Genomic DNA, 24944 nt, shown 5'->3' with positions numbered 1-24944 from the left:
GCTGCTGCTTCCTGGTTTCGCACAGTGTTAAGAAAAGCTGCAGTCGCCTTAGACGGAGAGAGCTCACTGTGGGAACAGGCACTGGCTGCAGCTCCTTTCACCTCTTGTGGAACAGGTAGTTTATGTTGTGAAAAATGGCAGGCAACCTTTCCAGAAACTCCTGACGGCTTGACTCCCCTAAAGAGCCTGCTACTCCCTCCTGCAGGGGGGCTCGCGCTCTCAAGGGACTGCAAAATACCATTCAGTTGATTCAAGCCTGGAATCTCTTGAGACACCTGCGGAGGGAATGATCTGAACCAGGAAATAGTTAAGGCAGTTTTGAGGTGGCCCACTGCCACAATTTCTTTGTGGTTGTGCTGCTGTTTTCTTTTCGTGTGTGTGTGTGTACACGAAGAGCCTCAGATAATCGATGTGTGAGAGTGAGCGTGAACACGTGCTCTCTGAAACTCAGCCTCCGCGGCTTCTGCATTCACTCTGTCCAGAGGCACAGGATGTCGTTTATGACGGTTTAAACTGCTCGCCAAGCCCACCCCCTCAAAGGAACGTGCGCTCGGAGCAGCCAGTGCTAACCGGCCACCGAGCTCTTCAATCCCTGCTCTGAATTCTGGCAGACGGCAGGCAGGAAGTGGTCAGCAGGCTGCAGTTGAGGATCTCCCTCCCCTCCAAGGGATGAGACAGTGTTTAATCCGCGTCTACCCCCGTCTCTTGAACTGTTTATCTCCTGAATTTGGAAGCGCCGCTTCAGAATTGGGGTTCAGCACAGATGTGGAAAGAGTGAGCACACACTTAATTAAAACTCCGACCATTCAACACTCTCTCGGGTTTCTGTCAATGGGAGCTACTATGCCGTCAATTGATGGAGTCTGTGGTGCATAACCCATGTTTCGAGGAAAGAAGACTGATCTTGATCTGCTCCTTCACCACGACCCATTTTAGTGCCCAGAGTGGATGTATTGCAGACTCTTCAGTCTCTTGACACTTTTCCCTCCACTTAGGTGGTATTTATTTATTTAATTTATTATTTTTTAAAATTCGTTACTTTTCTGCCAAAATGATGGAAGAGGTTTCTATGACGGTTGCGTACGATGCTCACGTCTTCGGTCAAGTGGATGAGGAGGACACTTTGGCCAATATGGTGGCAACCACAAAGCCCAAGTCAATGGTAGGTCATTGCAAATAGTATTTAGTCAATGATACAAGGCAAGATCCAGTTAATGTAGGAATTATAAGTGAAATTATCTAGTGCTGCCTTTCAGATGAGCCATTGAACTATCAGGTTGTATTTGCTCCCTGATTGAATGTGAAAGATTCTGTGTACCTTTGTTTGAAGACAAGCAAACCAGTGGCCTGATCAAAATTTATCTTTAGGCCTGCATCTCTGTTTAAAAAAGACTGTCATGTTGTAAAAACATGAATGTTCGTTTATGAGATCTCCCTGTGCGTAGATTGCTGCATTCCTGTATTGCAATGGTCACACTCCAGAGGTACCTCGGTGGTGAGGTGCTTTTGTTTTTGCTCCTTAAGTTGCCTGGCTCCCTGTCTCCTTCCCATGTCCTTCCGCCATGTGACGGTGATGTTATTGGGACTTGCAATCCAGAAACTGAGAATTTGAATCCTACCCTGGCAGTTCTAGTATTTATGTTCAGGATGAAGAAAGTGGCATTCTAAGAGTGACTGTTGAAATTGCTGGTTTGCTATGGAAAACTCAGGTGATTCATTGCCTTTTTAAAACAAAAAATTTGAAGTCTTTATTCAGTATGGCCTGTATCTGCCTCCAAATGTGATTGACTCTGACATGCCTGGTGGAGTGACCTGGAATGCCCCTTTAATTAATTTGTTTGGTTTAAAAAGCAAATGCCAACTTTGCAAATGATGTGCCAAAAAGATGAATTGTTAAATTTAAGCTCTCATTGTTTCTATCACAAATGGGATCTCCCTAAAGTATTGCAAAGTTTCCTTTTAATTAAGTGGAGGGAATGAAATCCTGAGGTTACCAACGAATCCTTGTGAAAGAGTTACTGTTTATTTTTCCCTCCTACAATGCGTAGTGCAAAGTTTAATTATAACAGTATACACACATCAGTCACTTGAATTAGTCAAGTAGATGTAATAATCCTCTTGGAAAGTTACGCTAATACTCAAGACCCACTACTCCTGAGGTTGTCAGGAAAGTTAAAGATTTAATCTAGTTGCTCAAAGTCCCCTATGTTTCTGTTTGCTGAATTGAAGTTAACAGAAAATACTGACTGGTTTCTGTACTTGGAAGAAGCTACTATGATTACAAATAAATCAATTCTGACCACAAGCCAAAAAAAATCAGTTTACAATTCTCTGACATAAGCCCTACCTGTTACATCCCTAAACACGCATACAGACAGATGAACAAACAAGAGAAAAAACATAGAGAAAAATATTAGGGGAACACCGTTCAATAGCACCGAGTCTGCAAGATTAGGTAAGGTATCCTTTTGCTGCTTCTGGGTCCTCCTCCGATCTTCTTTCCAGTTTTTATTGAACATATGGGGCGGACAGTGACTCAGTGGTTAGCACTGCTGCCTCGCAGCGCCAGGGACCCAGGTTCGATTCCACCCTCTGGTGACTATCTGTGTGTAGTTTACACATTCTCCCTTTGTTGGTTTCCTCTGGGTTTCTCCCACAGTCCCAGGTTAGGTGAATAGGCCTTGATAAATTACGCATAATATTCAGTGATGCGTAGGCTAGGTGCATTAGTCAGGGGAACTGTACCGGGGGGTAGGAGAATGGGTGGGATACTCTTTGGAGGGTCGGTGTGGACTTTGGGTCAAATGGCCTGTTTTCACTCTCGGGATTCTGTGATTACAGGGTGGTAGTATCTCAGTCACTGATAGGCAACTTCTAAGCAAATGGGAATTGAGAAAAGTGAGCAATCTTCTAATTCTTTGTTTTTCTACAAAGAGAGAGGGATCAACTCTTTAGCGCTTTGGAGACTTTCTGCCGTACACTGCTTACGCGGACTGCTCACCAATCAGTGAGTCATCATAGCAGAGCATTTCAAATCACAGGCAGTTGTCTAGATCAGGTCTTTCAATCTAACGGACTGTGAGCAAAGCTGTCCTGAACGCACACTCATGATGCTGAGTCCAACAATCATACCTTTCCTCTTCTTGCCCCCACCCATCCCTCCACCCACCCCTCCACTGCATGCACAAAGCAACTGTGTAACTACCAGTGAGTCTCAGTAACTTGTTTCAAAACTTCAGCATCTCTTTCCTTGGTTTAAAGCAGTGTTTTTTTCCCATCTGAAAATTAAAATACTGGTCTTTTACACACTAAATTGTTGACTTAATTTCTGTCCCACTCTCTGACCCTTATTCCCAATAGCCCCATCAGCTAGTGTCTTATTCTGTTGTAAAGAGTAATAATAAAATACATTTGAGGGGTTATTTATTTTTAAAGTTTCCCACTTCCTCCTTAGCATGAAGGTGGTGGGCTCTAACAGGGTGTGTGGATGCAGTTCCACAGACCCCACTTTTTCCCTCAAGATGCTGACTCTCACTGGGAGTGTCAAACCCATGTACCCTAATCCCCTTGTCCAAGTAGAATTACCACCTACGCTAATGTTTCAGTATATGGCCTGGTGTCAGGTTATGTTTAATAGAGCTCCTGAAGATATTTAAAGGTGCAGTATAAATTTCAAGTTATTGTTGTTCTGACGATGCTGACTCCAGTGAAGTGGTTTCACTGATCGTTCTATGTTAATTAATGCCTTTGAGTAAAAGGTAATTCCACTGTGAAACATCGTGCTATAGGGTTCTTGTAGAATATCAGGCGCCATCTGTAACTGACTTGTGTTTGACACATTTGAAATGACCAGTGTGGTGTAAACACCAAGTTCAGAGGTTTCCTCGTTTGGCTGAGGGACTGTTGGATTTTGCAGTCAACAGTCAGAATGGACCCATCAGACATGAGAAATGGATACCTCCATGTTAAAGGGCATGGAGAGGCAAACGTCCAAATGAACGACTTATGTTCTGAGGGAGTGGTGAGACAAGTGAAGAGCAGAGGTGTTTGGGGAGGAAATTTGAGTGCTCTGGGTGAGTAATGGTCTAGCTACCAGGTGCTGGAGTTGGAAGAGTAGGGGACATCTTGGGAAAGTTAGAGAACAATGGCTGATGCCAGGGAAGGATTAACACTCATGTACAAACAATAATGTTTAAAAAGAGGGCTTGGGCCTCCGTGCAGCTCAATGAGGGCAGAGGTAATGACCAGGTGCAGAGGAATATGCCAGCAGGAGAGATCTCAAAGGAGCTGAAGACAATATGGAGGTTTGAATGTAGCCACTGAAGCTTACAGCAACAAGACGTTGCATTGATATAGTGCCTTCAGATACTAAAGAAAACATTCCAGCGAAGTTCGACACTGAGCAGTGTGGTGAGATATTAGGGCCGATGATGTAAATGTTACCAAGAGTCTTGCAGGGAGAAGAGGTGAAGAGGTTTAGTGAGGATGTCCCAGGATTTAGAACGCAAGCAGCTGAGGGCATCGCCAGCAGGTACGAATCAGTTTAAACTGGAGGTGTTCAAGGTGTCAGGTTCAAGGAACAAGCTTACCCAGAGGACTCTGGGTCTGGGCCAGATCGGAAATGGGAAGAGTGCGGCCAGGAGTGAGGTCATGCTTAGCTGAGAGCTCATTAACGTCAACAAAGACAGAGGTGATGGTGAACACTAAGGCAACAATGACACAGAGAACCGAAAGCGCTTAGCCAGTAGAGCGTGGGACACCAGCTATTTAAGGTCAAGAATCAAGAGCTCATGTGGGTTTCTGTCACAGAAGCAGCTAAGAGGATGGGGGTAATACATGATAAGCTGTTTAGTGATGGAGGGGATGAGGGAACTGGAATTCACCTTTTGGAAAGCAGGTTTCAAATAATAGTCTGACTTCACTTTCATCGCTGTGCCTACACAGTTAGGTAGGAAAGTAAGCTGTTAGATGCGGAAGGACACTGTTTGCAAATGTGACTATATAGGTATTGTGAATCACCGTGAAGATGACAGCATAATGTGGAAAACTGAGGTTTTTCTCTTTTGATCGGCATAGCCTTCGAACAGGTTTTGGTACCTTTGCGTGCACAACGCAAAATACTTACCTCGAAGGTACAGGAGAGAATTAGGAAGACAAATGGATTGTTGATCAGGGTGTTGAAGTAATACAGTCTAAGAATCCAGCTGCAATTGTCTAGGGCTTTGGTGGGATCACACATGCATTACAATGTATAGTTTGGTTTCTATTCCTGGGATTAGAGGATTGGTTTGTAAGGACAGATTGAGTGAATGGAATGAGCCTGTACTCTCAAGTTTCCACAAGAATGAGATTTGATGTAATTGAAACCCTTAAGAGGGTTTAACACGGTGGGATGTTGCTTCCTTCAGCTGCAGTATTCAGAATTAAGATTCATAATTTCAGGATCAGGACAAAATGGAAAAATGCCTTTGTTTGAGGTTTTGAATCTTTGGAGTTCTCCTTTGGTCATTCGGTATATTAAAGTGTGATCAATGGATTTCTGACATCTGTGGGGATCGAGTGACAGGACAGGGAAGTGTAGTTGCAAAAAAGATCATCTTTGCTCGTATTGAAAGGCAGGAAAGGCTCAAGGGGCTGAATGGTGTACTTCTGTTTCTTCTGGATGGGTTCAGAGCCATTCCATAACATGATAGCAACATCTCATTCTACCAGTTTGCAATTGTTAGAGTTGTAATATTTCACATACTGTAATCATCCAGCACCCTGACTTCTGGAACTTGTGCAAGTTTAAATGATTGCCAGGTATTTCTTCTCAGTCAGTGTGGCATTTACCAAGAATTCTGATATAATTGAGAAATAGAAGTGCGTCCAAGGATGGACTTTGGAGGGAGGGATGAGCTATTGCTGAAGATGCTAAAAACTTGGTAAGAGGTCCTCAGAGAGGGCGGACACTAACTGAAAAGCAGAGAGAAGTGTAATGTAGCTAACTGCCTTGATAACAACCAAGAGAAAGAGGGGCAATGGTGCACCACAGCCACATGTTCGCTACATTGATCGAGGTCGCGTCACTGCTGTGAAGAGTAACTGAGAGGATGCTGGCCTAGTTCAAGGATGTTATATAACCTTAAAAGAAACCTCACTCTAATGGACCTCTGCTTGTTAAGACCATTGATTGCGGTTGTTTGTGCAGTGATCTCCAGTGAGCCTTCTAACCCTCTTGACTTTGAGACAGAAGCTGAAGGGTGCATTTCAGAAACCTGAGCAGATAATCCAGACTGGCACATGTAGAGGTGAGCTGTGAGACAAAGGAGCAGTCTTAACTCCTCCCTCCCGGGTGTAAGAAGTGTCACTGCACTATTTAAAGAGGAGCTGGAATGTTCTCCTAAAGAGTCCTGGCCAATATTTATCCTGTAGATAATGCTGTTGAAGTCAACCACTTGGTTGTTCAGACATTGTAGTTTATGGCACCTTGCTATGTGCAATTTGGCTGCCACATTTCTTTCTTCTGAAGTGCAGTCATTGTTGTAATGTACTTTATTGACTATAAAGCAGTTTGGGACATTGAGCTTGTGAAAGGATGCTTTTTTTTTAAATAAAAAAATTTCATTCATGGCACATGGGCATCTCTTATGCCTGTTCCAAGTTGCCCTGGAGAAGGTGGTGGTGAGCTGCCACCTTGAACCATTGCAGTGCATATGTTCTTGCTTGCCATTAGAGTGGGAATTCCAGGATTTTGACCCAATGACAATGAAAGAACAGTGATATATTTCCACGTTAGGATATTGAGTGGTTTGGAGAGGTGATGTGATGTACCCATGTATCTACTCTCCCCTTGCCCTTCTAGATTGAAGCGGTTGTGTAATGATTTTGTGATAAGACATAGGACAGATGCAGCTTGCTAGCCCAGACATGATGTCCTTTTGCGTGTGCACCCGTTCCTATGTACAACTGAGATGGAGTATGCAGTGAAGTGCAACGATTACCTTAAAGATCATAACTGCAGGAAATGATAAAATGGTTTAATGAAATAAACTTTGGTAAGTGACTCCTGTGAAGAATTGCTGAGTCATGCAGACTGTTGTGTGTTGACTGAACTGTAGTATGCTTCAGTGCCCTTGGGGGTAAAGAGCAGAAAAATTGCCGAACGTTTGTCAACCCAAGGAGGTTTGTCCAAAGCCTGCTTTGGGAGGGTTTGCAGTGGGTGTGTGACCGTGGATGCTGGACCAGTGAAAGCAAGGCAAGGCCTAGCACTCTGGCTCTCACGTTCTTGCCAACTTGGACAAGGTAGTGGAGGGCGAGTTGTATCTGGAACATTTGTGCTGGGGATTGTGGGCCAGCTCTATGTTGGACATTGTCAGAGGGGTAGAGGCTCCGGGCAGAGAATGAGGTTGGAGGTCCCCAAAGACTTGGGGAGGTGGCCAGAGGCACGGTGCCTGAGGGAGGGAGGCCTGAGGCCACAATTTTTTTTTGTTTTATTTCCCTTTTTCCCCCCTTTTCCCTCCCACACTACCGCGGTTAGGTGGCAGTCTGATGGGAGGGGAACATCAGCGATTGCGCTTATTTCCCCCCTGATGCCACTATCACTGAACAATTAGTCAACTTTTGAAAATAAGGGTCAATCTGACAATTATTGCAAACCACCCTCCATACCCGTTCTCCCGCCTGGGAAAGTCTGATTGCCATTTGAGTTTAAAGATCAAGGAAACTGCATCCACGCAGGAAACCTGGAAAAAAGATAAACACTAGTAGTAACGCAATGATCTCTGAATCTTCCTGAATCGTGGAGCGTGCTTGAGGGGCAAGTGGCCTTGTTCTGCTCCTAACTCACATGCACATGAACGCAGGCAGGATAAGACTGTGCGGGAATTCTTCACTCCAGACTGATGCTCCCTGTATTCGTCAAATAGCATTCGAAGATGTGTTTCGAAGTTACATTTGTATAGCAACTTTCCCAATCTTACCACATACAGCAAGAGAATATATTGCATTGGGATGGCATCACGTGAGGTCTGCCCTGTAGAGATGAAGCTGATGCATCAGATGGGGGATGTGTTGCCTTTGCAATCAGTCTGTGTTATCAGTGACAGGCAATTCAAAAGAATTTGAGTAGGAAATCTTGTTCATCGAGGAGTTTGACGAGGAAAAGCAGAGAGGACTCTGAGATGAGCTCTGATGGTGAGTCGCTGGACTTGAAATGTTAACTCTGCTTTCTCTGTACGGATGCTGCTAGACCTGCTGAGTTTTGACAGCAATTTAGTTTTTGTTTTAGATTTTCCAATATCAGCAGTTCTTTTTGTTCTGTTTTCAGACAGGAAGGATCAACGTGGGCAGAGGGTGTAAGTCTGTTAGTTTGAAATAATGACAGCATTGATCTGAAAAAAAAAACTGGGTCGAGGCAAGGTATTTGATCAGGATAGGGTAGGTCGTGTGTCTGGAGGAAAGATGAGCAGAGTGGGAATCATATAAACAAGGAGATCCAACTGAGGGTTGAGGCTGTGTGTCAGACATTGTCAGGCTTTCTCCCTTTCTGTCTGATCTCATCCTCCTCTTCTTCCTTCTCCTCCTTCCCCCTGCTTCTCCTCGCTTTCTCTTTCTCTTTTTCTCTCTTTTTTTCTCTTTCTTTTTCTTTCTTTCTTTCTTTCTCTCTCTCTCTCTCTCTCTCTCTCTCTCTCTCTCTCTCTCTCTCTCTCTCTCTCTCTCTCTCTCTCTCTCTCTCTCTCTCTTACCTCTCTCTCTCTCTCTCTCTCTGCCTTACCTCTTCAGGTTCAGCTGTGTGTTTAATCTGGAGTGTTTTTCCTTTAATGATGTAAGAAGGATGCTAATCACACAGTGTTAAATCATGATTTGGAGATGCCGGTGTTGGACTGGGGTGTACAAAGTTAAAAATCTCACAACACCAGGTTATAGTCCAACAGGTTTAATTGGAAGCACACTAGCTTTCGGAGCGACGCTCCTTCATCAGCTATCATCGGATGAAGGAGCGTCGCTCTGAAAGCTCGTGTGCTTCCAATTAAACCTGTTGGACTATAACCTGGTGTTGTGATTTTTAACTGTGTTAAATCAATAAGACTAGGCGTGGCATTAGCAGTAATGACATTGAATGACTAACTGGATATTCCCTGTTAGAAATCTATGAACAAAGAAAGATTGGAAGAAATGTACACTATAAATGTTAGTCCAGGAAGACTCAAAGGGGTTTAACGACCAATGAAATATTTTTGAAGTTTTGTCACTCTTTTGTAGGTAAACATCTCTCATTTTCACAGGGTAAGATCCCACACATGGCAGTCTGTGATAACCAGGGTAAAAGCTTTGCCCTGGGCTGGTTACTAATTAAGAATACTGCAGTGGGGTAAAACTGCTTGCTCTCTGAAAGAGAGAGACCTTCCTGGCTCCCCCCTCTCGACTACTGTGCTGACTGATTCCTTTATCCCAGGTGATTTCAAACTGTACCTCAACTTTTCAGACCGTACCCCTCTCCTCTGTGTTCGTTGTCCTTCAGATGTCTATCGAGGTACAGTTGTATCTTCTCACTTGGCTTCTTTATTCCCATTGCAAGTGAATCTATATACATACTTTGTATTGCTCTTCTCCCTTCTATCTGTCTTAGTTCGTGTGTAAAACTCTCTTGTGTGTAAAGTCACTCAGTGGTGTTATCAGATTCTGAGCTTGAGCCATCGGCTGTTCACCATGCTGTTTCGCAGCCATCAATTTGCGCATCGCAGTTTTGTATCCATCTTTGTTGCCCCCAAACTTTTAAATGTCATTCCTCTTGTCCCACCTTGACCATTTCCCCCGAGTATGGCCTCCACTTCTGCTCCCTTAAATCCACAGAAATGGACTCGGGCCTACATAGCAGAGAAACCATGTGTCATTTAGCCATTCATCACCGAATCTGGCTGAGCCACATGCGTGCCTCTTCCAAGACTGCTCGCTGATCCTGTGATGCAAAGATAAAAGATTCAAAGTACCAGGGTTAACTCAAGATCTCAGAGTACAGGTGTATAGCATTGACCACAATGTGATTTAAATATCTTATATCCATTTTGAAAGGGAGATGCCTGGGTCTATGATTAATGTTTCAGACTGTATTACACTGGCTGACTAGGCTCAGCGACAGGCCAATTTGATTAAATCCCTGAATACGCTAATTATCTAATTCTGGTTAAATAGAGAGGGTCTGGCAGACATTTAAGGCGATATTCTAAAAGGAATGGCGCTGTGGTTAGCACTGTAGCCTCACGCCCCCCAATCCTGGGCAACTGTCTGTGTGGAGTTTGCACATTCTCCCTGTGTCTGCGTGGGTTTCCTCCCATCATCCAAAGATGTGCAGTTAGGTGAATTGGCCATGGTAAATTGCCTGTGGAGGTTAGGTGCATTAGTCAGGGCTTAAATATAGGCTAATGGGATTGGGGAAATGGGTCTGGGTGGGTTAGTCTTTGGAGGGTCAGTGTGGGTTTGTTGGGCCGAACGTTCTGTTTCCGCACTGCAGCGATTCTAAGAAGGACACACCACCCATAGCTAATGAAGCTCGGAAAAGTGTCAAAGCTGAGGGAAAAACCATAATTGTGCAAGGGTGATTAGTCAGAATATTTTTAAAAAGGCAGAGAATGACTAAAAGTCTATTACAAAGATGTTAGTATTTGACAGGTAGCTAGTGAGAAATGTAAAAATAGCAAGTGTAGCAATACAGGTGTCTGGAAAGAAAAAGGAAGTGAAATAAGTGTTGGTCCTTTAATGGGGATGGGGAGTTAATAGTAGATGATTAGAAAATGGCTGATGAAATGAACAAATATTTTACTCTGTCCTCACCATGGAGGATGCAAAACACATTCCAGTAATAGCTGTAAGTCTGGAGGTGGAAGAGAGATAGGAAAATATCAAAATTACAGTCACAATGTGCCACTTAGGAAGCTAGAGCTGACAAGTTTCTGGGTCCAGATGGGCTTCATCCGGGAATCATTAAAGAGGTTGCGATGATGAGGTAGTCGATGAGTTGGTATTTTCTTCCAAAATTTCCAAGATTCAAGAAAGCTACCATCAGGTTGGAAAGTAGGAACCTGCTACATTCAAGACAAGGAGGCAGAAAACACCAAGCTAAAGCTCAGTTAGCTTGACATTTTGACATGGGCAAGGTGTTAAAATTGATCAGTAGAGATTATAGTCCTGCCGTTAGAAAACCTCAAGGTAATTGGGAAGAGTCAGCAAGCTTTTGCCAAAGAAAAATGATGTTTAACCAATGTATTAGAGTTCTTTGATGGAGTAACAGTGCTGTGTATAAAGGGGGGGCTGCAGAAGAACTGTACTTGGGAGAGCAGCAATGGCTAAGTTTGATGTTTCTGCTCTGTAAGGGAGGTGTAAAAAGTGGGGGAATGCAATAGCTACAAAGGTTTCAATTGGAAGGGTATTAGGCAGGCATTTATATTGCCACAAATGAGATTCCAGAATAATATGTTGCCTCCCTGGTGTTATGGGTATCACTGTCTCAGAGTGGCTACATAGTGGGGGCGGATGAACAGCCAGTGGTCATGGTACACTTGGGTTAAAAAAAAAGGACGAGGTCTTAAATGCAGAATATAGGGATGCAGAAGTAAGTTTAAAATTGGGACTCAAAGGTCGTGATTTCAGGATTATGCCAGTGCCAGTGTCGGAGTAGAAATAGCAGAATATATCCTATTGAAGATGTGGCTGGTAATGGAAGGGGATGGGGGGATGCTTCAGATTCCTGGGGACAGTGGGACTGGTTCTGGCGGCGGTACAACCAGAACAAATTGGACAAGGTACATCCGGGCAGAACTAGGACTGATGTCCTAGGGTAAGTGTTTGGTCGGTTGAGGAGGCCTGAAACTAAAATGGCAGGGGATGGGAACCTATGCAAAGTGTCAGAGGGAGGACAGTCAAGGACTAGAATAAAAAATAGAGGGGGTGGGGTGAGTAAGAAAAGTAAAAGGCAGAGGAATCTCAACCCAGGATCAAATAGGGCGACAGTCAAAATTACTTGTCCTGTTCCCATTAATGTTAAAAAGACCAGCCTTAAGGCTTTGTGGCTTAATGTGTGGAGCATTCATAATAAAGCAAATTAATCGTGCACATGATGTAAATACATGTGATATAATCAGAATTATGGACACATGGCTGCAGGGTGACCGGGGTATTCAATATTCAGGAAAGACAGTGAAAAAGGAAAAGGCATTGGAATTGTACTGCTGGTTAAAGAGAATTAGTTCTGACGATGTGGAATTTGTATGGGCAGAGCTGAGAGACACCAAAGGGTAAAAAAAACAAGCATGAGTGGGGCCTGTATATAGACACCCAAACTGTAGTAGTGACGTAAGGAATGACATACTCAGGAGATTAGAAACACATGCAGTAAAGCAACAACTCTAATTATGGATGATTTAATCTGCATTTAGATTGAGCAAAACAAATTAGTAGTAATAATGTATGGGATGATTTCCTGGAATATGTATATTTTTTGGACCAATGCATTGAGGAACTGAGTAGACTACAGACCATTTTCGACTGGGTGTTGCTAATGAGAAAGAAATAATTGGCAGTCTAGTTATGCAAGGCCTATTGGTGATGAGTGACCATAATATGATAGCATTCCTCACAAAGGTGGAGAGTGATGTAATTGATCCTGAGATTAGGGCCCACAATCTAAATGGAGGAAGTAATGATATGAGACTGTGATAGATGCGGAACTTTTACTGAAAGGATTGACAGTGGAAAGGCATAACAACTATTAGCCTATTAGCCTGACATCCTGTTAGATGCAAAAGTAAAAAGGGAAAAATGACCAAATCCCTAGTTACAAGGGAGAGTAGAGGTATGCAAATGGCCAGAAATAAGCAACAGACCTCTGGCATGGTGGTGCAGAAAGGGATTGATAATGAGGGGGAAAATGGTGTACAAGGGTAAACTTGTGGGGAATAAAAACTGAAGTCAAAATTTCTATGGATTATGAAGACAAGTTAGGTTCCTTTCAGTCAAGAGCAGAGGAATTTGTAATGGGGGACAAGGAATTGGCTGACCAACTAAGTACATTGTTTGGTTGCTCTCTCAAAAGCGGGCATATCATAAATATCAAGGAACCGGAGGTTTAGTGTGACTGAGGGACGAAAGGAAATCTATTCCCGGAATCCCCAGGTTACCAATGGGTTCCGTTCTCGCGTTTCTTTGTACGTAGGTCAGAAGACAACACAGTATAATATAAAATAGCTACTTGTGTGAGCAAATGTTTGGATCTTTAATATTAGCGCACCCCTACATAGGATCTCCTTTGTACATGTGCATTTATAAACTGTTAATGGGAAGTGGTGTTGGAAAAATAAATGGGATAAATGCCCAATAAATCCTCAGGGCCTAATGACCTACATTCCAGAGTACTTAAAGAAGTGATCCTATAAATAGTGGATACATTGGTCATCTTTGAACACTTTACAGACTCTGGAATTCCTATGGATTGGAGGATAGCTAATGTAACCCCACTATTTAAAAAGAGAGAGACAGAAAAATGGGAAATATAGACCAGTTAGTCTGACATCGGTCATGGACAAAATACAATCCATTAGACAGAGTCAGCATGAATTGGCAAAAGGGAAATCATGCTTCACAAATCTATTGGAATTCTTCGAGGATACAACTCATGGAGTTGGAGAGCGACTGCCATGGAATGTGGTTCATTTAGATTTTTGATAAGTCCTGGATAAGAGATTAGTGTGTAAAATTAAAGCCATACGATTTGAGGACAGTGTATTGACATCCGGTTGGCAGACAGAAGGAATAGACAGCTCGTTTTCTGAATGGCAGGCAGTGACCAATAGAGTACTACAGGGGTCAGTGTTAGGAACCAGCTATTCACAATGAATGATTTAGCAAGGGAACTAAATGTAATATCTAAGTTTGCACATGACACAAAGCTGGGTGGGAGGATGAGCTGTGAGGTGGATGCAGAGATGCCTCAGTGTGATTTGAGCAGGCTGAGTGGCCAAATGCATGTCTGGTGCAGTGTAATGTTGATAAGTGTGAGGTTATCCATTTTTATTTTTAGCCAAAACAGGAAAGCTTTCAATTTAGATAGTAGAAAGTGCACTGAGACCTGGATGTCCTTGTACACCAGTCAGTGAAAGTAAACATGCAGGTGTAACAGGTGGTGAAGAAGGTAAATGGTATGTTGGCCTTCATAGTGAGAAGATTCAAGTACATGAGTAAGGGCGTCTTGTTGTCTGAGGATGGATGCTCTGGCTGCAGAGGAACTGCAGTGAAAGCTCACCAGACTGATACCTGGGTGACAGGATTGACATAAGAAGAGAGGTTGAATTGATGAGGATTATATTCACTGGAGTTCAGAATATTTAATTAAAAAACCCTATTAAGTTCTGATAGGGCTAGACATGAAGCCAGGTCGACTCGGAAGGGATGTTCCTAATGACCGGGGAATCCAGAACCCAGGGTCACAGTGTAAGGATTCAAGGTAACCCCTTTAGGACTGAGATGAGGAATTTCTTCAGCCAGAGAATGGTGTGCCTGTGGAATTCACTCCCCCCAGAAAGCAGTCACGATTGTTTGATTTCAAGAAGGAATTGGATGCAGCACTTGGGCCTTAAGGGATGAAAGGAAATGGAGGGGGAGAAACCGGAAACAGCCTAGTAAGTTTGATGATCAGCCATGATCATATGTTGGATGTATTAGAATGTATGAAGTTGGATAAATCTCCTGGGTCTGACCCAGATGTATCCAAGAACACTGCAAGAGGCGAGAGAAGAAATCACAGGAGCCCTGGCTGATATCTTTTCATCATCGTTAGCCACGGGTGAGGTCCCGGAAGGCTGGAGGGTAATGAATGTTGTGCCATTATTCAAGAAGGGCTGCAAAGAAAAGCCTGTTATCTATATACCAGTAAGCTTAACATCTGTGGTGGATAAGTTACTTGAGAAGATTCTGAGGGATGAGATAAACTTGGATTTGGAAAGATGGTTTGATTAGGAATAGTCAGCCTGGCTTTGTGAGTGGGAAATCAAGTCTCACAAATTTGTTAGAGTTCTTTGAAGTAGCCAGGAAGGTTGACTATGGCAGTAGTCGTAATCTATATGGTTTTCAGTAAGGCCGTTGATAAGGTTCCACATGATAGGAAGTTTAGATCACATGGAATCAGAGCGAGCTGGCAAATTGGATGCAAACTTGGCTTGATGGTAAGAGGCAGAGGGTAATAGTAGAAAGATGCTTGTTGGACTGGAGGCCTGTGACGAGTGGAGTACCTTGGGCTTACTGCTGCACCCATTACTGTTTGTTATCAATGATTTGAATGAGGATGTGCAAGGGGTAATTAGTCAGTTTGCTGATGCCACTAAAATAGGCAGCATCGTGGACAGTGAGGAAGGTTATCAGAAATTCTAGCGGGACCTTGATCAACTGATGAAGTGGGATGAGAAATGGGGTTTAATATAGATAAATGTGAGGTCTTGCATTTTGGAAAGTCAAATCTAGGTAGCAGTTTCATGGTGTGTGGTAGGGCCTGAAGGAGTGCAGTGGAACAGAGGGATCTTGGAGTTCAGGTTCACCATTCTCTGAAAGTGGAGTCACAGGTAGACAGGACAGTGCAGAAGGCTTTTGGCACACTGGCCTTCATCAGGCAGGGCATCTTGAGTACAGAAGTTACATTGCAGTTGTACAGGACGTTGGTGAGGCCAAACTTGGAGTATTGTGTGCTGTTTTGGTCACCTTGTTACAGGAAGGATGTTATTAAACTGGAAAGAGTGCAGAAGAAATTTGCAAGGATGTTGCCTAGACTCAATGGTTCAAGTTATGGGGGAGATTGGGCAAACTAGAACTTTGCTCTTTAGAGCGTAGGAGAATCTGGGGGTGGGGGGGGGGTTTAAAGAAGTGTATAAGATGAGAGGCATGGATAGGGTGAATGCACTCAGTCTTTTTCCCAGGGTTGGGGAATTGAGGACCAGAGGGCATCAGTTTAACGTTAGAAGTTTTATTTAAGATTAAAAGGGAACCTGAGGGGGAACTTTTTTACAGAGGGTGGCTCGCATATGAAATAAGTTGCCAGTAGAAGTGGTCGAGACAGGTACATTAACAACATTTAAAAGGCATTTGGATAAATACTTGAAGGATTAGAAGGAGATGGGCCAAGTGCAGGGAAATGGGTTAGCGTGGAGGGACATTTTGATTGGCACGGACCAATCTAGGCTGAATGGTCTCTTTCTGTGCTGTCAGAGTCTATGACTTGTTGGTGGAGGGCTGTTATTCAGACTGGAGGCCTGGGACCAGTGGAGTGCCATAAGGATCGGTGCTGGGTCCTCTACTTTTTGTCATTTACATAAATGATTTGGATGCAAGCATAAGAGGTACAGTTAGTCAGTCAGTTTGCAGATGACTCCAAAATTGGAGGTTTAGTGGACAGCGAAGAGGGTTACCTCAGATTACAACAGGATCTTGATCAGATGGACCAATGGGTTGAGAAGTGGCAGATGGCGTTTAATTCAGGTAAATGTGAGGTGCTGCATTTTGAGAAAGCAAATCTTAGCAGGACTTATACACCTAATGGTAAGGTCCTAGGGAGTGTTGCTGAACAAAGAGACCTTGGAGTGCAGGTTCATAGCTCCTTGAAAGTGGAATCGCAGGTAGATGGGATAGTGAAGAAAACTTTTGGTATGCTTTCCTTTATCAGTCAGAGTACCGAGTACAGGAGTTGGGAGGTCATGTTGCAGCTGGTACAAGACATTGGTTAGGCCACTGTTGGAGTATTGCGTGCAATTCTGGTCTCCTTCCTGTCGGGAAGATGTTGTGAAACTTGAAAGGGTTCAGAAAATATTTACAAATCCATCAGAGGCTGAGGGATTTAAAAAACTATGCGGGGCATGGATAGGATAAATAGGTAAAGTCTTTTCTCTGGGGTCAAGGAGTCCAGAACTAGAGGGTATAAGTTTAGGGTGAGAGAGGAAAGATATAAGAGAGACTTACGGGGCAACTTTTTTCACACACAGGTTGGTACGTGTATGGAATGAGCTGCCAGAGGAAGTGGTGGAGGCTAGTACAATTGCAAAATTTAAGCGGCATTTGGATGGGTATATGAATAGGAAGGGTTTGGAGGAATACGGGCTGGGTGCTGGCAGGTGGGGCAAGATTTGGTTGGGATATCTGGTCAGCATGGACGGGTTGGACCGAAGGGTCTGTTTCCGTGCCGAACATCTCTATGACTCTGACTCCTCTTCTTCACAGCATTTCCAAATTTCTCATCCTTTTTTCTTAAAATGTCCCACTTTTTTATTCCTGCCACCAAAGTGAGTGAAATCAGTTTCACACATTATATATGCTGCATCTGTCTCTGTGACCATTCATTTTGCCCATCTGTTACACCCTGAAGCCTCATTCTGTCCTGTTGTCCTCACAGCTTATGTTTCCTCTATGCTTTATATTATCAGCAAACTTGCATTGCTCGGTCCCTTTATCTCAGCCATTAATGTAGATCGTGAATAGCTGAGGCCCCATCACTGATCCTTTCAGAACTCGTAACATTCAGTCGTTCAACTTGGGAATACTCTGTTCAGTCTTGACACTCTGCCTCCTGTTAAGCAATCCTCTATCCATACTAATTCTCATCCCGAATTCCATTACTTTGTCTATGAACCTTTGAATGGCACCTTTTGGGAGTCTGGGTATATAATGTGTTCTGGTTCCCCCTCTTCTGTCTTCATCAGGCATTATCATACGGAGTAGCAGAGCACACTTGAGGGGTCAAATGGCCTACTCCTATCTTCTATGTTTGTATCCTTGAAGTTAAATTATTTTCCTTTGGCCTCTCATTTCTTATCTATGTGCTGCCTCTCAATGATATCATCTGAAAATATATCTGGTTCTGATAATACCTAATTCTAACATGTCACCACCTCTCCTAAATCCTTGTAATACCATTTTTTTAATCTCTCTGCTGAGCTCGCGTCCAATCCTGAATGAGCAGAAATATCCTCCAACCAAATATTGGGAAGACTGAAAGCGATGCACTTTGTGCCCATCACAACTACTCCCTAACAAACAACCCTCTTCCTCTACCTGAAAACTGTCAAAGCCTGAATCTGACCATCTGCCATCTCCATATGTGTGTGACCCTCAGCCGAACTCCTGACTATTCAGCTGTCTTATTGCCAACACTGTCTGTTTTCCTCCCTCTGCATCGTCATCCATCTTCACCCTATCTCTGTTTAGCTACTTAAATCGTTCAACACTCACTGATCCCCAAAGTTGTTAACAGCTTCTTGGTCTGGAAAGGCGGGTGTAGAAACTCTCTTCTGCATCAGAAAATCTCATAACAGGAGCTAAGCTCCGAGAGGATCTTAACATTGAGACTTTGGCCCTCCAAACAGATGCCGCAGAGGTCAGCATTTCCGAAGTTTGAGAGAAAGACTGTGCAGGGAGCACTGGTTTGCTGTGTTTGCCTCCTTGTCCTTTGAATATTTGTTGTCTCCTGTATTACTCACTGGATTGCTTAGAGCCTTTTTCTTTCTATCTTTCATGGGATGTCATAGAAAAGGCCAGCTCTTATTCCCCAGCCCTAACTGCTCTTTGTTTCAGGATGTAGTTCAGAGTCAACCACATGGCTGTGGGTGTGGAGTCAGGTGTAGGTCAGACTGGATAAGGATGGCAGATTTCATTTTGTAAAGGACAAAACGTCACCCTGATGGGTTGTTAACAATCGATGCTTGTTGCTATGGTCACCGTTACTGTGGAGAACTGCTAAGTTCCACATTGATTCATGACGTTGAAGTTCCACCATCTGCTGCGCTGGAATTTGAACCCATTTCTCCAGAGTATTCACCTGGGCCTTTAGCATTACCACTCCCTTTCCCCCTCACCTCATGTGATCAGGAGAATGGCAAACATCAGACCTCTGTGAGGGTGTCACGTCCTGATCTATCATCGCCACGTGGATCGTGCCACAGATCAAACATGAGCCAGTTGTGAAACCGGGTGAGTTCCACTGCGCCCCCTCAGCCTGGGGAATCGAAGCTGAAGTTGCAGTCTGAAAATATGGTCACCCATTCTCCAGCCAAGGAGATGGGCCCACAAACTCTTCTCTTCCATGAAGCCTTCAGTGTTTGAAATCAACCTCAGTTGACCTGGTTCTGCGATTGACTGAGTATCACCTTGTGTGGTTAAGGATTTTTTTTATCCAAGTATTTTCAGGGTGGAGCTCGGGTATAAATAAGAAAACAGACAGCTCATATTGGCTCGTACACAAGTCAACTTTCTATCATGATCAGAAGCCATTTCAGTTGTTCACTGCAATCGCAATTTTCTCTTTGAATGAATTGCAGCCTGCTCCTGAGATGAAAGAGGAAGCTGTTGATTTTAAACATTCTTGTAAATTTTTGTTATAGTTGAATATTACAGTCTATGCCTCCAAGGTACGAAGTTCACACGTTGTTCTTTTTTCAGAAACAGGTCACCCATATGTGTTTTCTCAGTACGGTAGTTAGGGAATAGAGCTTAGACACTGGAGTAATGACTGAAACAGTCTGATATGCCTGAATGAGAACATCTTTTGAGAACACACAGCAACACTATTGAAGGGAAATAAGCTCACCTCTAATCAGAGATCAACCATTCTTACCTAACTCCGATCATTTAGCCCTCTGTCTCCGCTTGTCAGATGTTGACTGTGCCTCCGTTGGTATCATTCTTGTCTCGATTAAAAGCTGAAAGGTTGAGTTCCGCTCTACAAAGTTTGAACACAAATCTAAAGATTTGTGCTCATCCACAGCTACACTGGCATCACCCCCCACCTTTTCCTCCGCTACATCGATGACTGTATCGGCGCTGCCTCGTGCTCCCGCGAGGAGGTTGAACAGTTCATCAACTTTACCAACACCTTCCATCCCGACCTCAAATTCACCTCGACTGTCTCAGACTCCTCCCTCCCCTTCCTAGACCTTTCCATTTCTATCTCGGGCGACCGACTCAACACAGACATCTACTATAAACCGACTGACTCCCACAGCTACCTGGACTACACCTCCTCCCACCCTGCCCCCTGTAAAAATGCCATCCCATATTCCCAATTCCTTCGTCTCCGCCGCATCTGCTCCCAGGAGGACCAGTTCCAATACCGTACAGCCCAGATGGCCTCCTTCTTCAAGGACCGCAGATTCCCCCCAGGCGTGATCGACGATGCCCTCCACCGCATCTCCTCCACTTCCCGCTCCTCCGCCCTTGAGCCCCGCTCATCCAACCGCCACCAAGACAGAACCCCACTGGTTCTCACCTACCACCCCGCCAACCTCCCATATACAGCGTATCATCCGCCATCATTTCCGCCACCTCCAAACAGACCCCACCGCCAGGGATATATTTCCCTCCCCTCCCCTATCAGCGTTCCGCAAAGACCACTCCCTTCGTGACTCCCTCGTCAGGTCCACACCCCCCCACCAACCCAACCTCCACTCCCGGCACCTTCCCCTGCAACCGCAGGAAATGTAAAACTTGCGCCACACCACCTCCCTTACTTCTCTCCAAGGCCCCAAGGGATCCTTCCATATCCGCCACAAATTCACCTGCACCTCCACACACACCATCTATTGCATCTGCTGCACCCGATGTGGCCTCCTCTATATTGGGGAGACGGGCCGCCTACTTGCGGAACGCTTCAGGGAACACCTCTGGGACGCCCGGACCAACCAACTCAACCACCCCGTGGCTCAACACTTTAATTATCCCTCCCACTCCACCGAGGACATGCAGGTCCTTGGACTCCTCCATCGGCAGAACATAACAACACGACGGTTGGAGAAAGAGCGCCTCATCTTCCGCCTGGGAACCCTCCAATCACAAGGAATGAACTCAGATTTCTCCAGTTTCCTCATTTCCCCATCCCCCATCTTGTCTCAGTCGGTTCCCTCAACTCAGCACCGCCTTCCTAACCTGCAATCTTCTTCCTGACCTCTCCGCCCCCACCCCACTCCGGCCTATCACCCTCACCTTGACCTCCTTCCACCTATCACATCTCCATCGCCCCTCCCCCAAGTCCCTCCTCCCTACCTTTTATCTTAGCCTGCCTGGCATACTCTCCTCATTCCTGATGAAGGGCTCTGGCCCGAAACGTCGAATTTCCTGTTCCTTGGATGCTGCCTAACCTGTTGTGCTTTAACCAGGAACACATTTTCAGCTCTGATTTCCAGCATCTGCATACCTCACTTTTTACTCACAAATCTGAAGACTTCATTCTTGGAGGTTATGGCTTTGGGATGAGCCATCTGAACTGAGCTATCTTCGATGAATGTGAAAGATCCAACACTGAAGAAGACCAGGGTAGTTCTCCTCTGTGTCCTGAGCAATTTCAAGAATATCAGGTAAAAAGGTCTTTCTGTACACGACTGTCATAGAGTCATACAGCATGGAAACAAGCCCTTTTGGTTCAACCAGTCCATGCCAACTATAATCCTAAACTAACCTAGTGCCTGGCCTTCACTTGGCCAATATCCCTGCAACCATTTCTTGTTTATAAACATCTCTAAATGTCTTTTAACTGTCAAAACCGAACCTGTATCCACATCCACCACTTTGTCTGGAATGTCATTCCACACATGAGCCACTCTGTGTAAAACAAAGTCAAACTGATCTCCGTCTTTGTTAAGTCTTTCACCTCTCACCTTAAAACTTTGCCCCCGAGTCTTGAAATCTGCCACTCTGGAGAAAAGACACCTGCCATTCATCTTATCTATACCCCTTATGATTTTATAAACCTCTAATAAGATCATCCATCAATCTCCAACGCTGCAGTGGGAAAAAAGCAGCTTCTCTGGTTTCCTTCATTATGGCAGTGCGTACGTTTTTTAAAAAATGACTTGATAGACTGTATAACATATTGTGACACTAAGCAGTTGTGGAGGGCACCTTTGAAAAGGTGCCTTTTCACCATTTTTCCAGACCACGTTCCAGATAATTCACTTCACAATTCCTAGCTTTGCTGGGTGGAAGATTTCCACCTGGCTTATCGTAGTTTCTACAAGTTGTAATATTTAAAATCAAAAGCCCAAGGGCTCATTATGTGCCTGAGCCCATCTGTGGGCAGTTAACGTGTCAAAATCTCAAGCTGCTTTCTGCTGGAGATGCATGTGTGATGCTTCAAACAGAAGAGTATGAACATCTCTGGGTCACTTGACGCACTAACTCTCATCCCTTCTCCTTTGATTACTCATGGGATGTGGGCAGCATTTGTGTCCATGAAATTGCCCTAGAAATGTTTGGCTAGTGTTCCCATATCGTAGGGCATTTGAGTCTGGAGTCGCATGTAAGCCAGGTCATGTGCGGATGGTAAGTTTCCTTTCCTAATGGATGTTACTGAACCAGGTGAATTTTTTTTTTGCAGCATGAGACTAATTTTCAATTCTAGATTTCTTCATTGAGTTTAAATTTGATGAGCTGCCATAGTGGGATTTGAACCCAGATCTCCATGGTGTTAGACTAGGCAGTGATAATGCCACTAGGACATCAGGTAAAAGAAGAAGGGAGATGGGTTACCATCAGGGGACAGAAAGGGGACTGGCAGGTAGTGCAGGGACCCCCTGTGGCCATTCCCCTCAACAACAAGTATACCGTTTTGAATGCTGTTGGGGGGATACTTGCCCGGTGTAAGCAATGGGACACGGGTCTCTGGCACAGAGTCTGTCCCTGTTGCTCAGAAGGGAAGGGTGAAGAGGAGCCGAGCATTGGTCACTGGGGGACTCCATCATTAGGAGAACAGATAGGAGGCTCTGTGAGAATGGGAGAGACTCATGATTGGTTTGTTGCCTCCCAGGTGCCAGGGTCCATGATGTCTCTGATCGTGTTTTCAGAATCCTTGAGGGGGAAGGGGAAGAACCCCAAGTTCATATAGACACCAACAACATAGGTAGGAAGGGAGATGGGGATTTAAAACAGAAATTCAGGGAGCTAAGGTGGAAGCCTAGAGCTAGAACAAACAGAGTTATGTCTAGTTTGTTGCCCGTGCCACGTGCCAGCAAATTGAGGAATGGAGAGAGAGAGGAGTTGAACACATGGCTACAGGGTTGGTGCAGGAGGTGGGGTTTTGGATACCTGGCTAATTGGACATCTTTCTGGGGTAGGTGGGACCTCTATAAACAGGATAGTCTTCACCTGAACCGGACAGGTACCAATACCCTGGGGGAGGCTGTTTGCTAATGCTCTTCGGGTGGGTTTAAACTAATTCAGCAGGGGAATGGGAGCCGAAATTGTCGTTTGAGTATATGGGAGGGTGAGAGTAGTGAAGTCAGAACTAAGATTTCAAGATCACAAGAAGGCACTGGCAGCAAAGAACTTGGTTTGCAATGTGTGTACTTCAATGCCAGGAGCATCCGGAATAAGGTGGGTGAACTTCGATGTTGTGGCTATTTCGCAGACATGGGTTGAACAGAGACAGGAATGGTTATTGCAGGTTGCGGGATTTAGATGTTTCAGTAAGAACAGAGAAAATGGTAAAAGAGGGGATGGTGTGGCGCTGTTAGTCAAGGACAGTATTACGGTTGCAGAAAAGACGTTTGAGGACTCGTCTACTGAGGTCGTATGGGCCGAGGTTAGAAACAGGAAAAGAGAGGTCACCCTGTTGGGAGTTTTCTCCAGGCCTCCGAATAGTTCCAGGGATGGTGAGGATAGCAAAGATGATCCTTGGTAGGAGCGAAAGTGACAGGATAGTTGTTGTGGGGTCTTTAACTTTCCAAATATTGACTGGGAATACTATAGTTTGAGTACTTTAGATGGGTCAGTTTTTGCTCAATGTGTGCACAAGGATTTCCTGACACAGTATGTAGATAGGCCAACAAAACGTGAGGCTACATTGGATTTGGTACTGGGCAATGAACCTGGCCAGGTGTTAGATTTTGGAGGTAGGTGAGCCCTTTGGTGATAGTGACCACAATTTGATTATTTTTACTTTAGCGATGGAAAGGAATCGGTATATACTGGAGGGCAAGATTTATAGCTGGGAGAAAGGCAATTACAATGCAATTAGGCAAGATTTAGAATGCATGGGATGGGGTAATTGAAATTTGGAGCTTATTCAAGAAACACCTACTGCTTATCCTTGATAAGTATGTACCTGTCAGGCAGGGAAGAAGTTGTCGAGTGCGAGAGTCATGGTTTACTAAGGAAGTTGAATCTCTCTTCGAGATGAAGAAGAAAGCTTATGTTCAGATGAGACGTGAAGCTCAGTTAGGATGCTTGAGAGTTACGGGTTAACCAGAAAAGACCTAAAGAGAGAGCTAGGAAGAGCCAGGAAGGCACGTGGGAAGTCATTGGCAGATAGGATCAAGGAAAACCCGGAGACTTTCTATAAGCTATATCAGGAATAAAAGAATGACTAGAAGAAGGTTAGGGCCAATCAAGCATAGTCATGGATGGAGTCAGAGGAAATTTGGATGCACTAACTGAATACTTTTCATCATATTCATACTAGAAAAAGACGATGTGGTCGAAGAGAATACTGAGATACAGGCTACGAAACCAGACGGGATTGAGGTGCATGAGGAGGAGGTGTTAGCAATTCTGGAAAGTGTGAAAATAGCTAAGTCCCCTGGGCCGGATCTGATTTATCCTAGGATTCTCTGGGAAGCCAGGGAGTAAATAGCTGAGCCTTTGGCTTTGATCTTTAAGCCATCATTGCCTACAGGAATAGTGCCAGAAGACTGGAGGATAGCAAATGTTGTTCCCTATCAAGAAGGGGAGTAGAGACAATTCTGGAAATTGTAGGCCAGTGAGCCTTACTTTGGTTGTGGATAAAGTGTTGGAAAGGGTTATAAGAGGGAGGAGTTATAATCATCTACAAAGGAATAAGTTGATTAGAGATAGTTGCATGCATTTGTGAAGGGTAGGTCATGCCTCACAACATTATTGAGTTCTTTTGAAAATGTGACCAAACAGTGGATGAGGGTAAAGCAGTTGAT

At 44.3% G+C, this 24944-nt stretch overlaps 1 protein-coding gene across 1 annotated transcript in view; it reads left to right on the top strand.

Annotated features, from left to right (window-relative positions):
- Positions 1 to 201: 201 nt before the first annotated feature.
- LOC132818921 (rab GTPase-activating protein 1-like) overlaps positions 202 to 24944 on the top strand; it is a 42220-nt gene continuing 17477 nt past the window's right edge. The window contains exon 1 of the mRNA XM_060830050.1: positions 202 to 1162. Within this exon, the coding sequence (XP_060686033.1) occupies positions 1052 to 1162 (111 nt within the window). The 5' untranslated portion in view covers positions 202 to 1051. The remainder of the gene's footprint in view (positions 1163 to 24944) is intronic.

The sequence above is a fragment of the Hemiscyllium ocellatum genome, chromosome 9 (genome assembly GCF_020745735.1).
Source record: "Hemiscyllium ocellatum isolate sHemOce1 chromosome 9, sHemOce1.pat.X.cur, whole genome shotgun sequence".
Lineage (NCBI taxonomy): Eukaryota > Metazoa > Chordata > Chondrichthyes > Orectolobiformes > Hemiscylliidae > Hemiscyllium > Hemiscyllium ocellatum.
The sequence above is the reverse complement of the archived record's forward strand: the minus strand, read 5'-3'. Positions and strand labels throughout refer to the sequence as shown.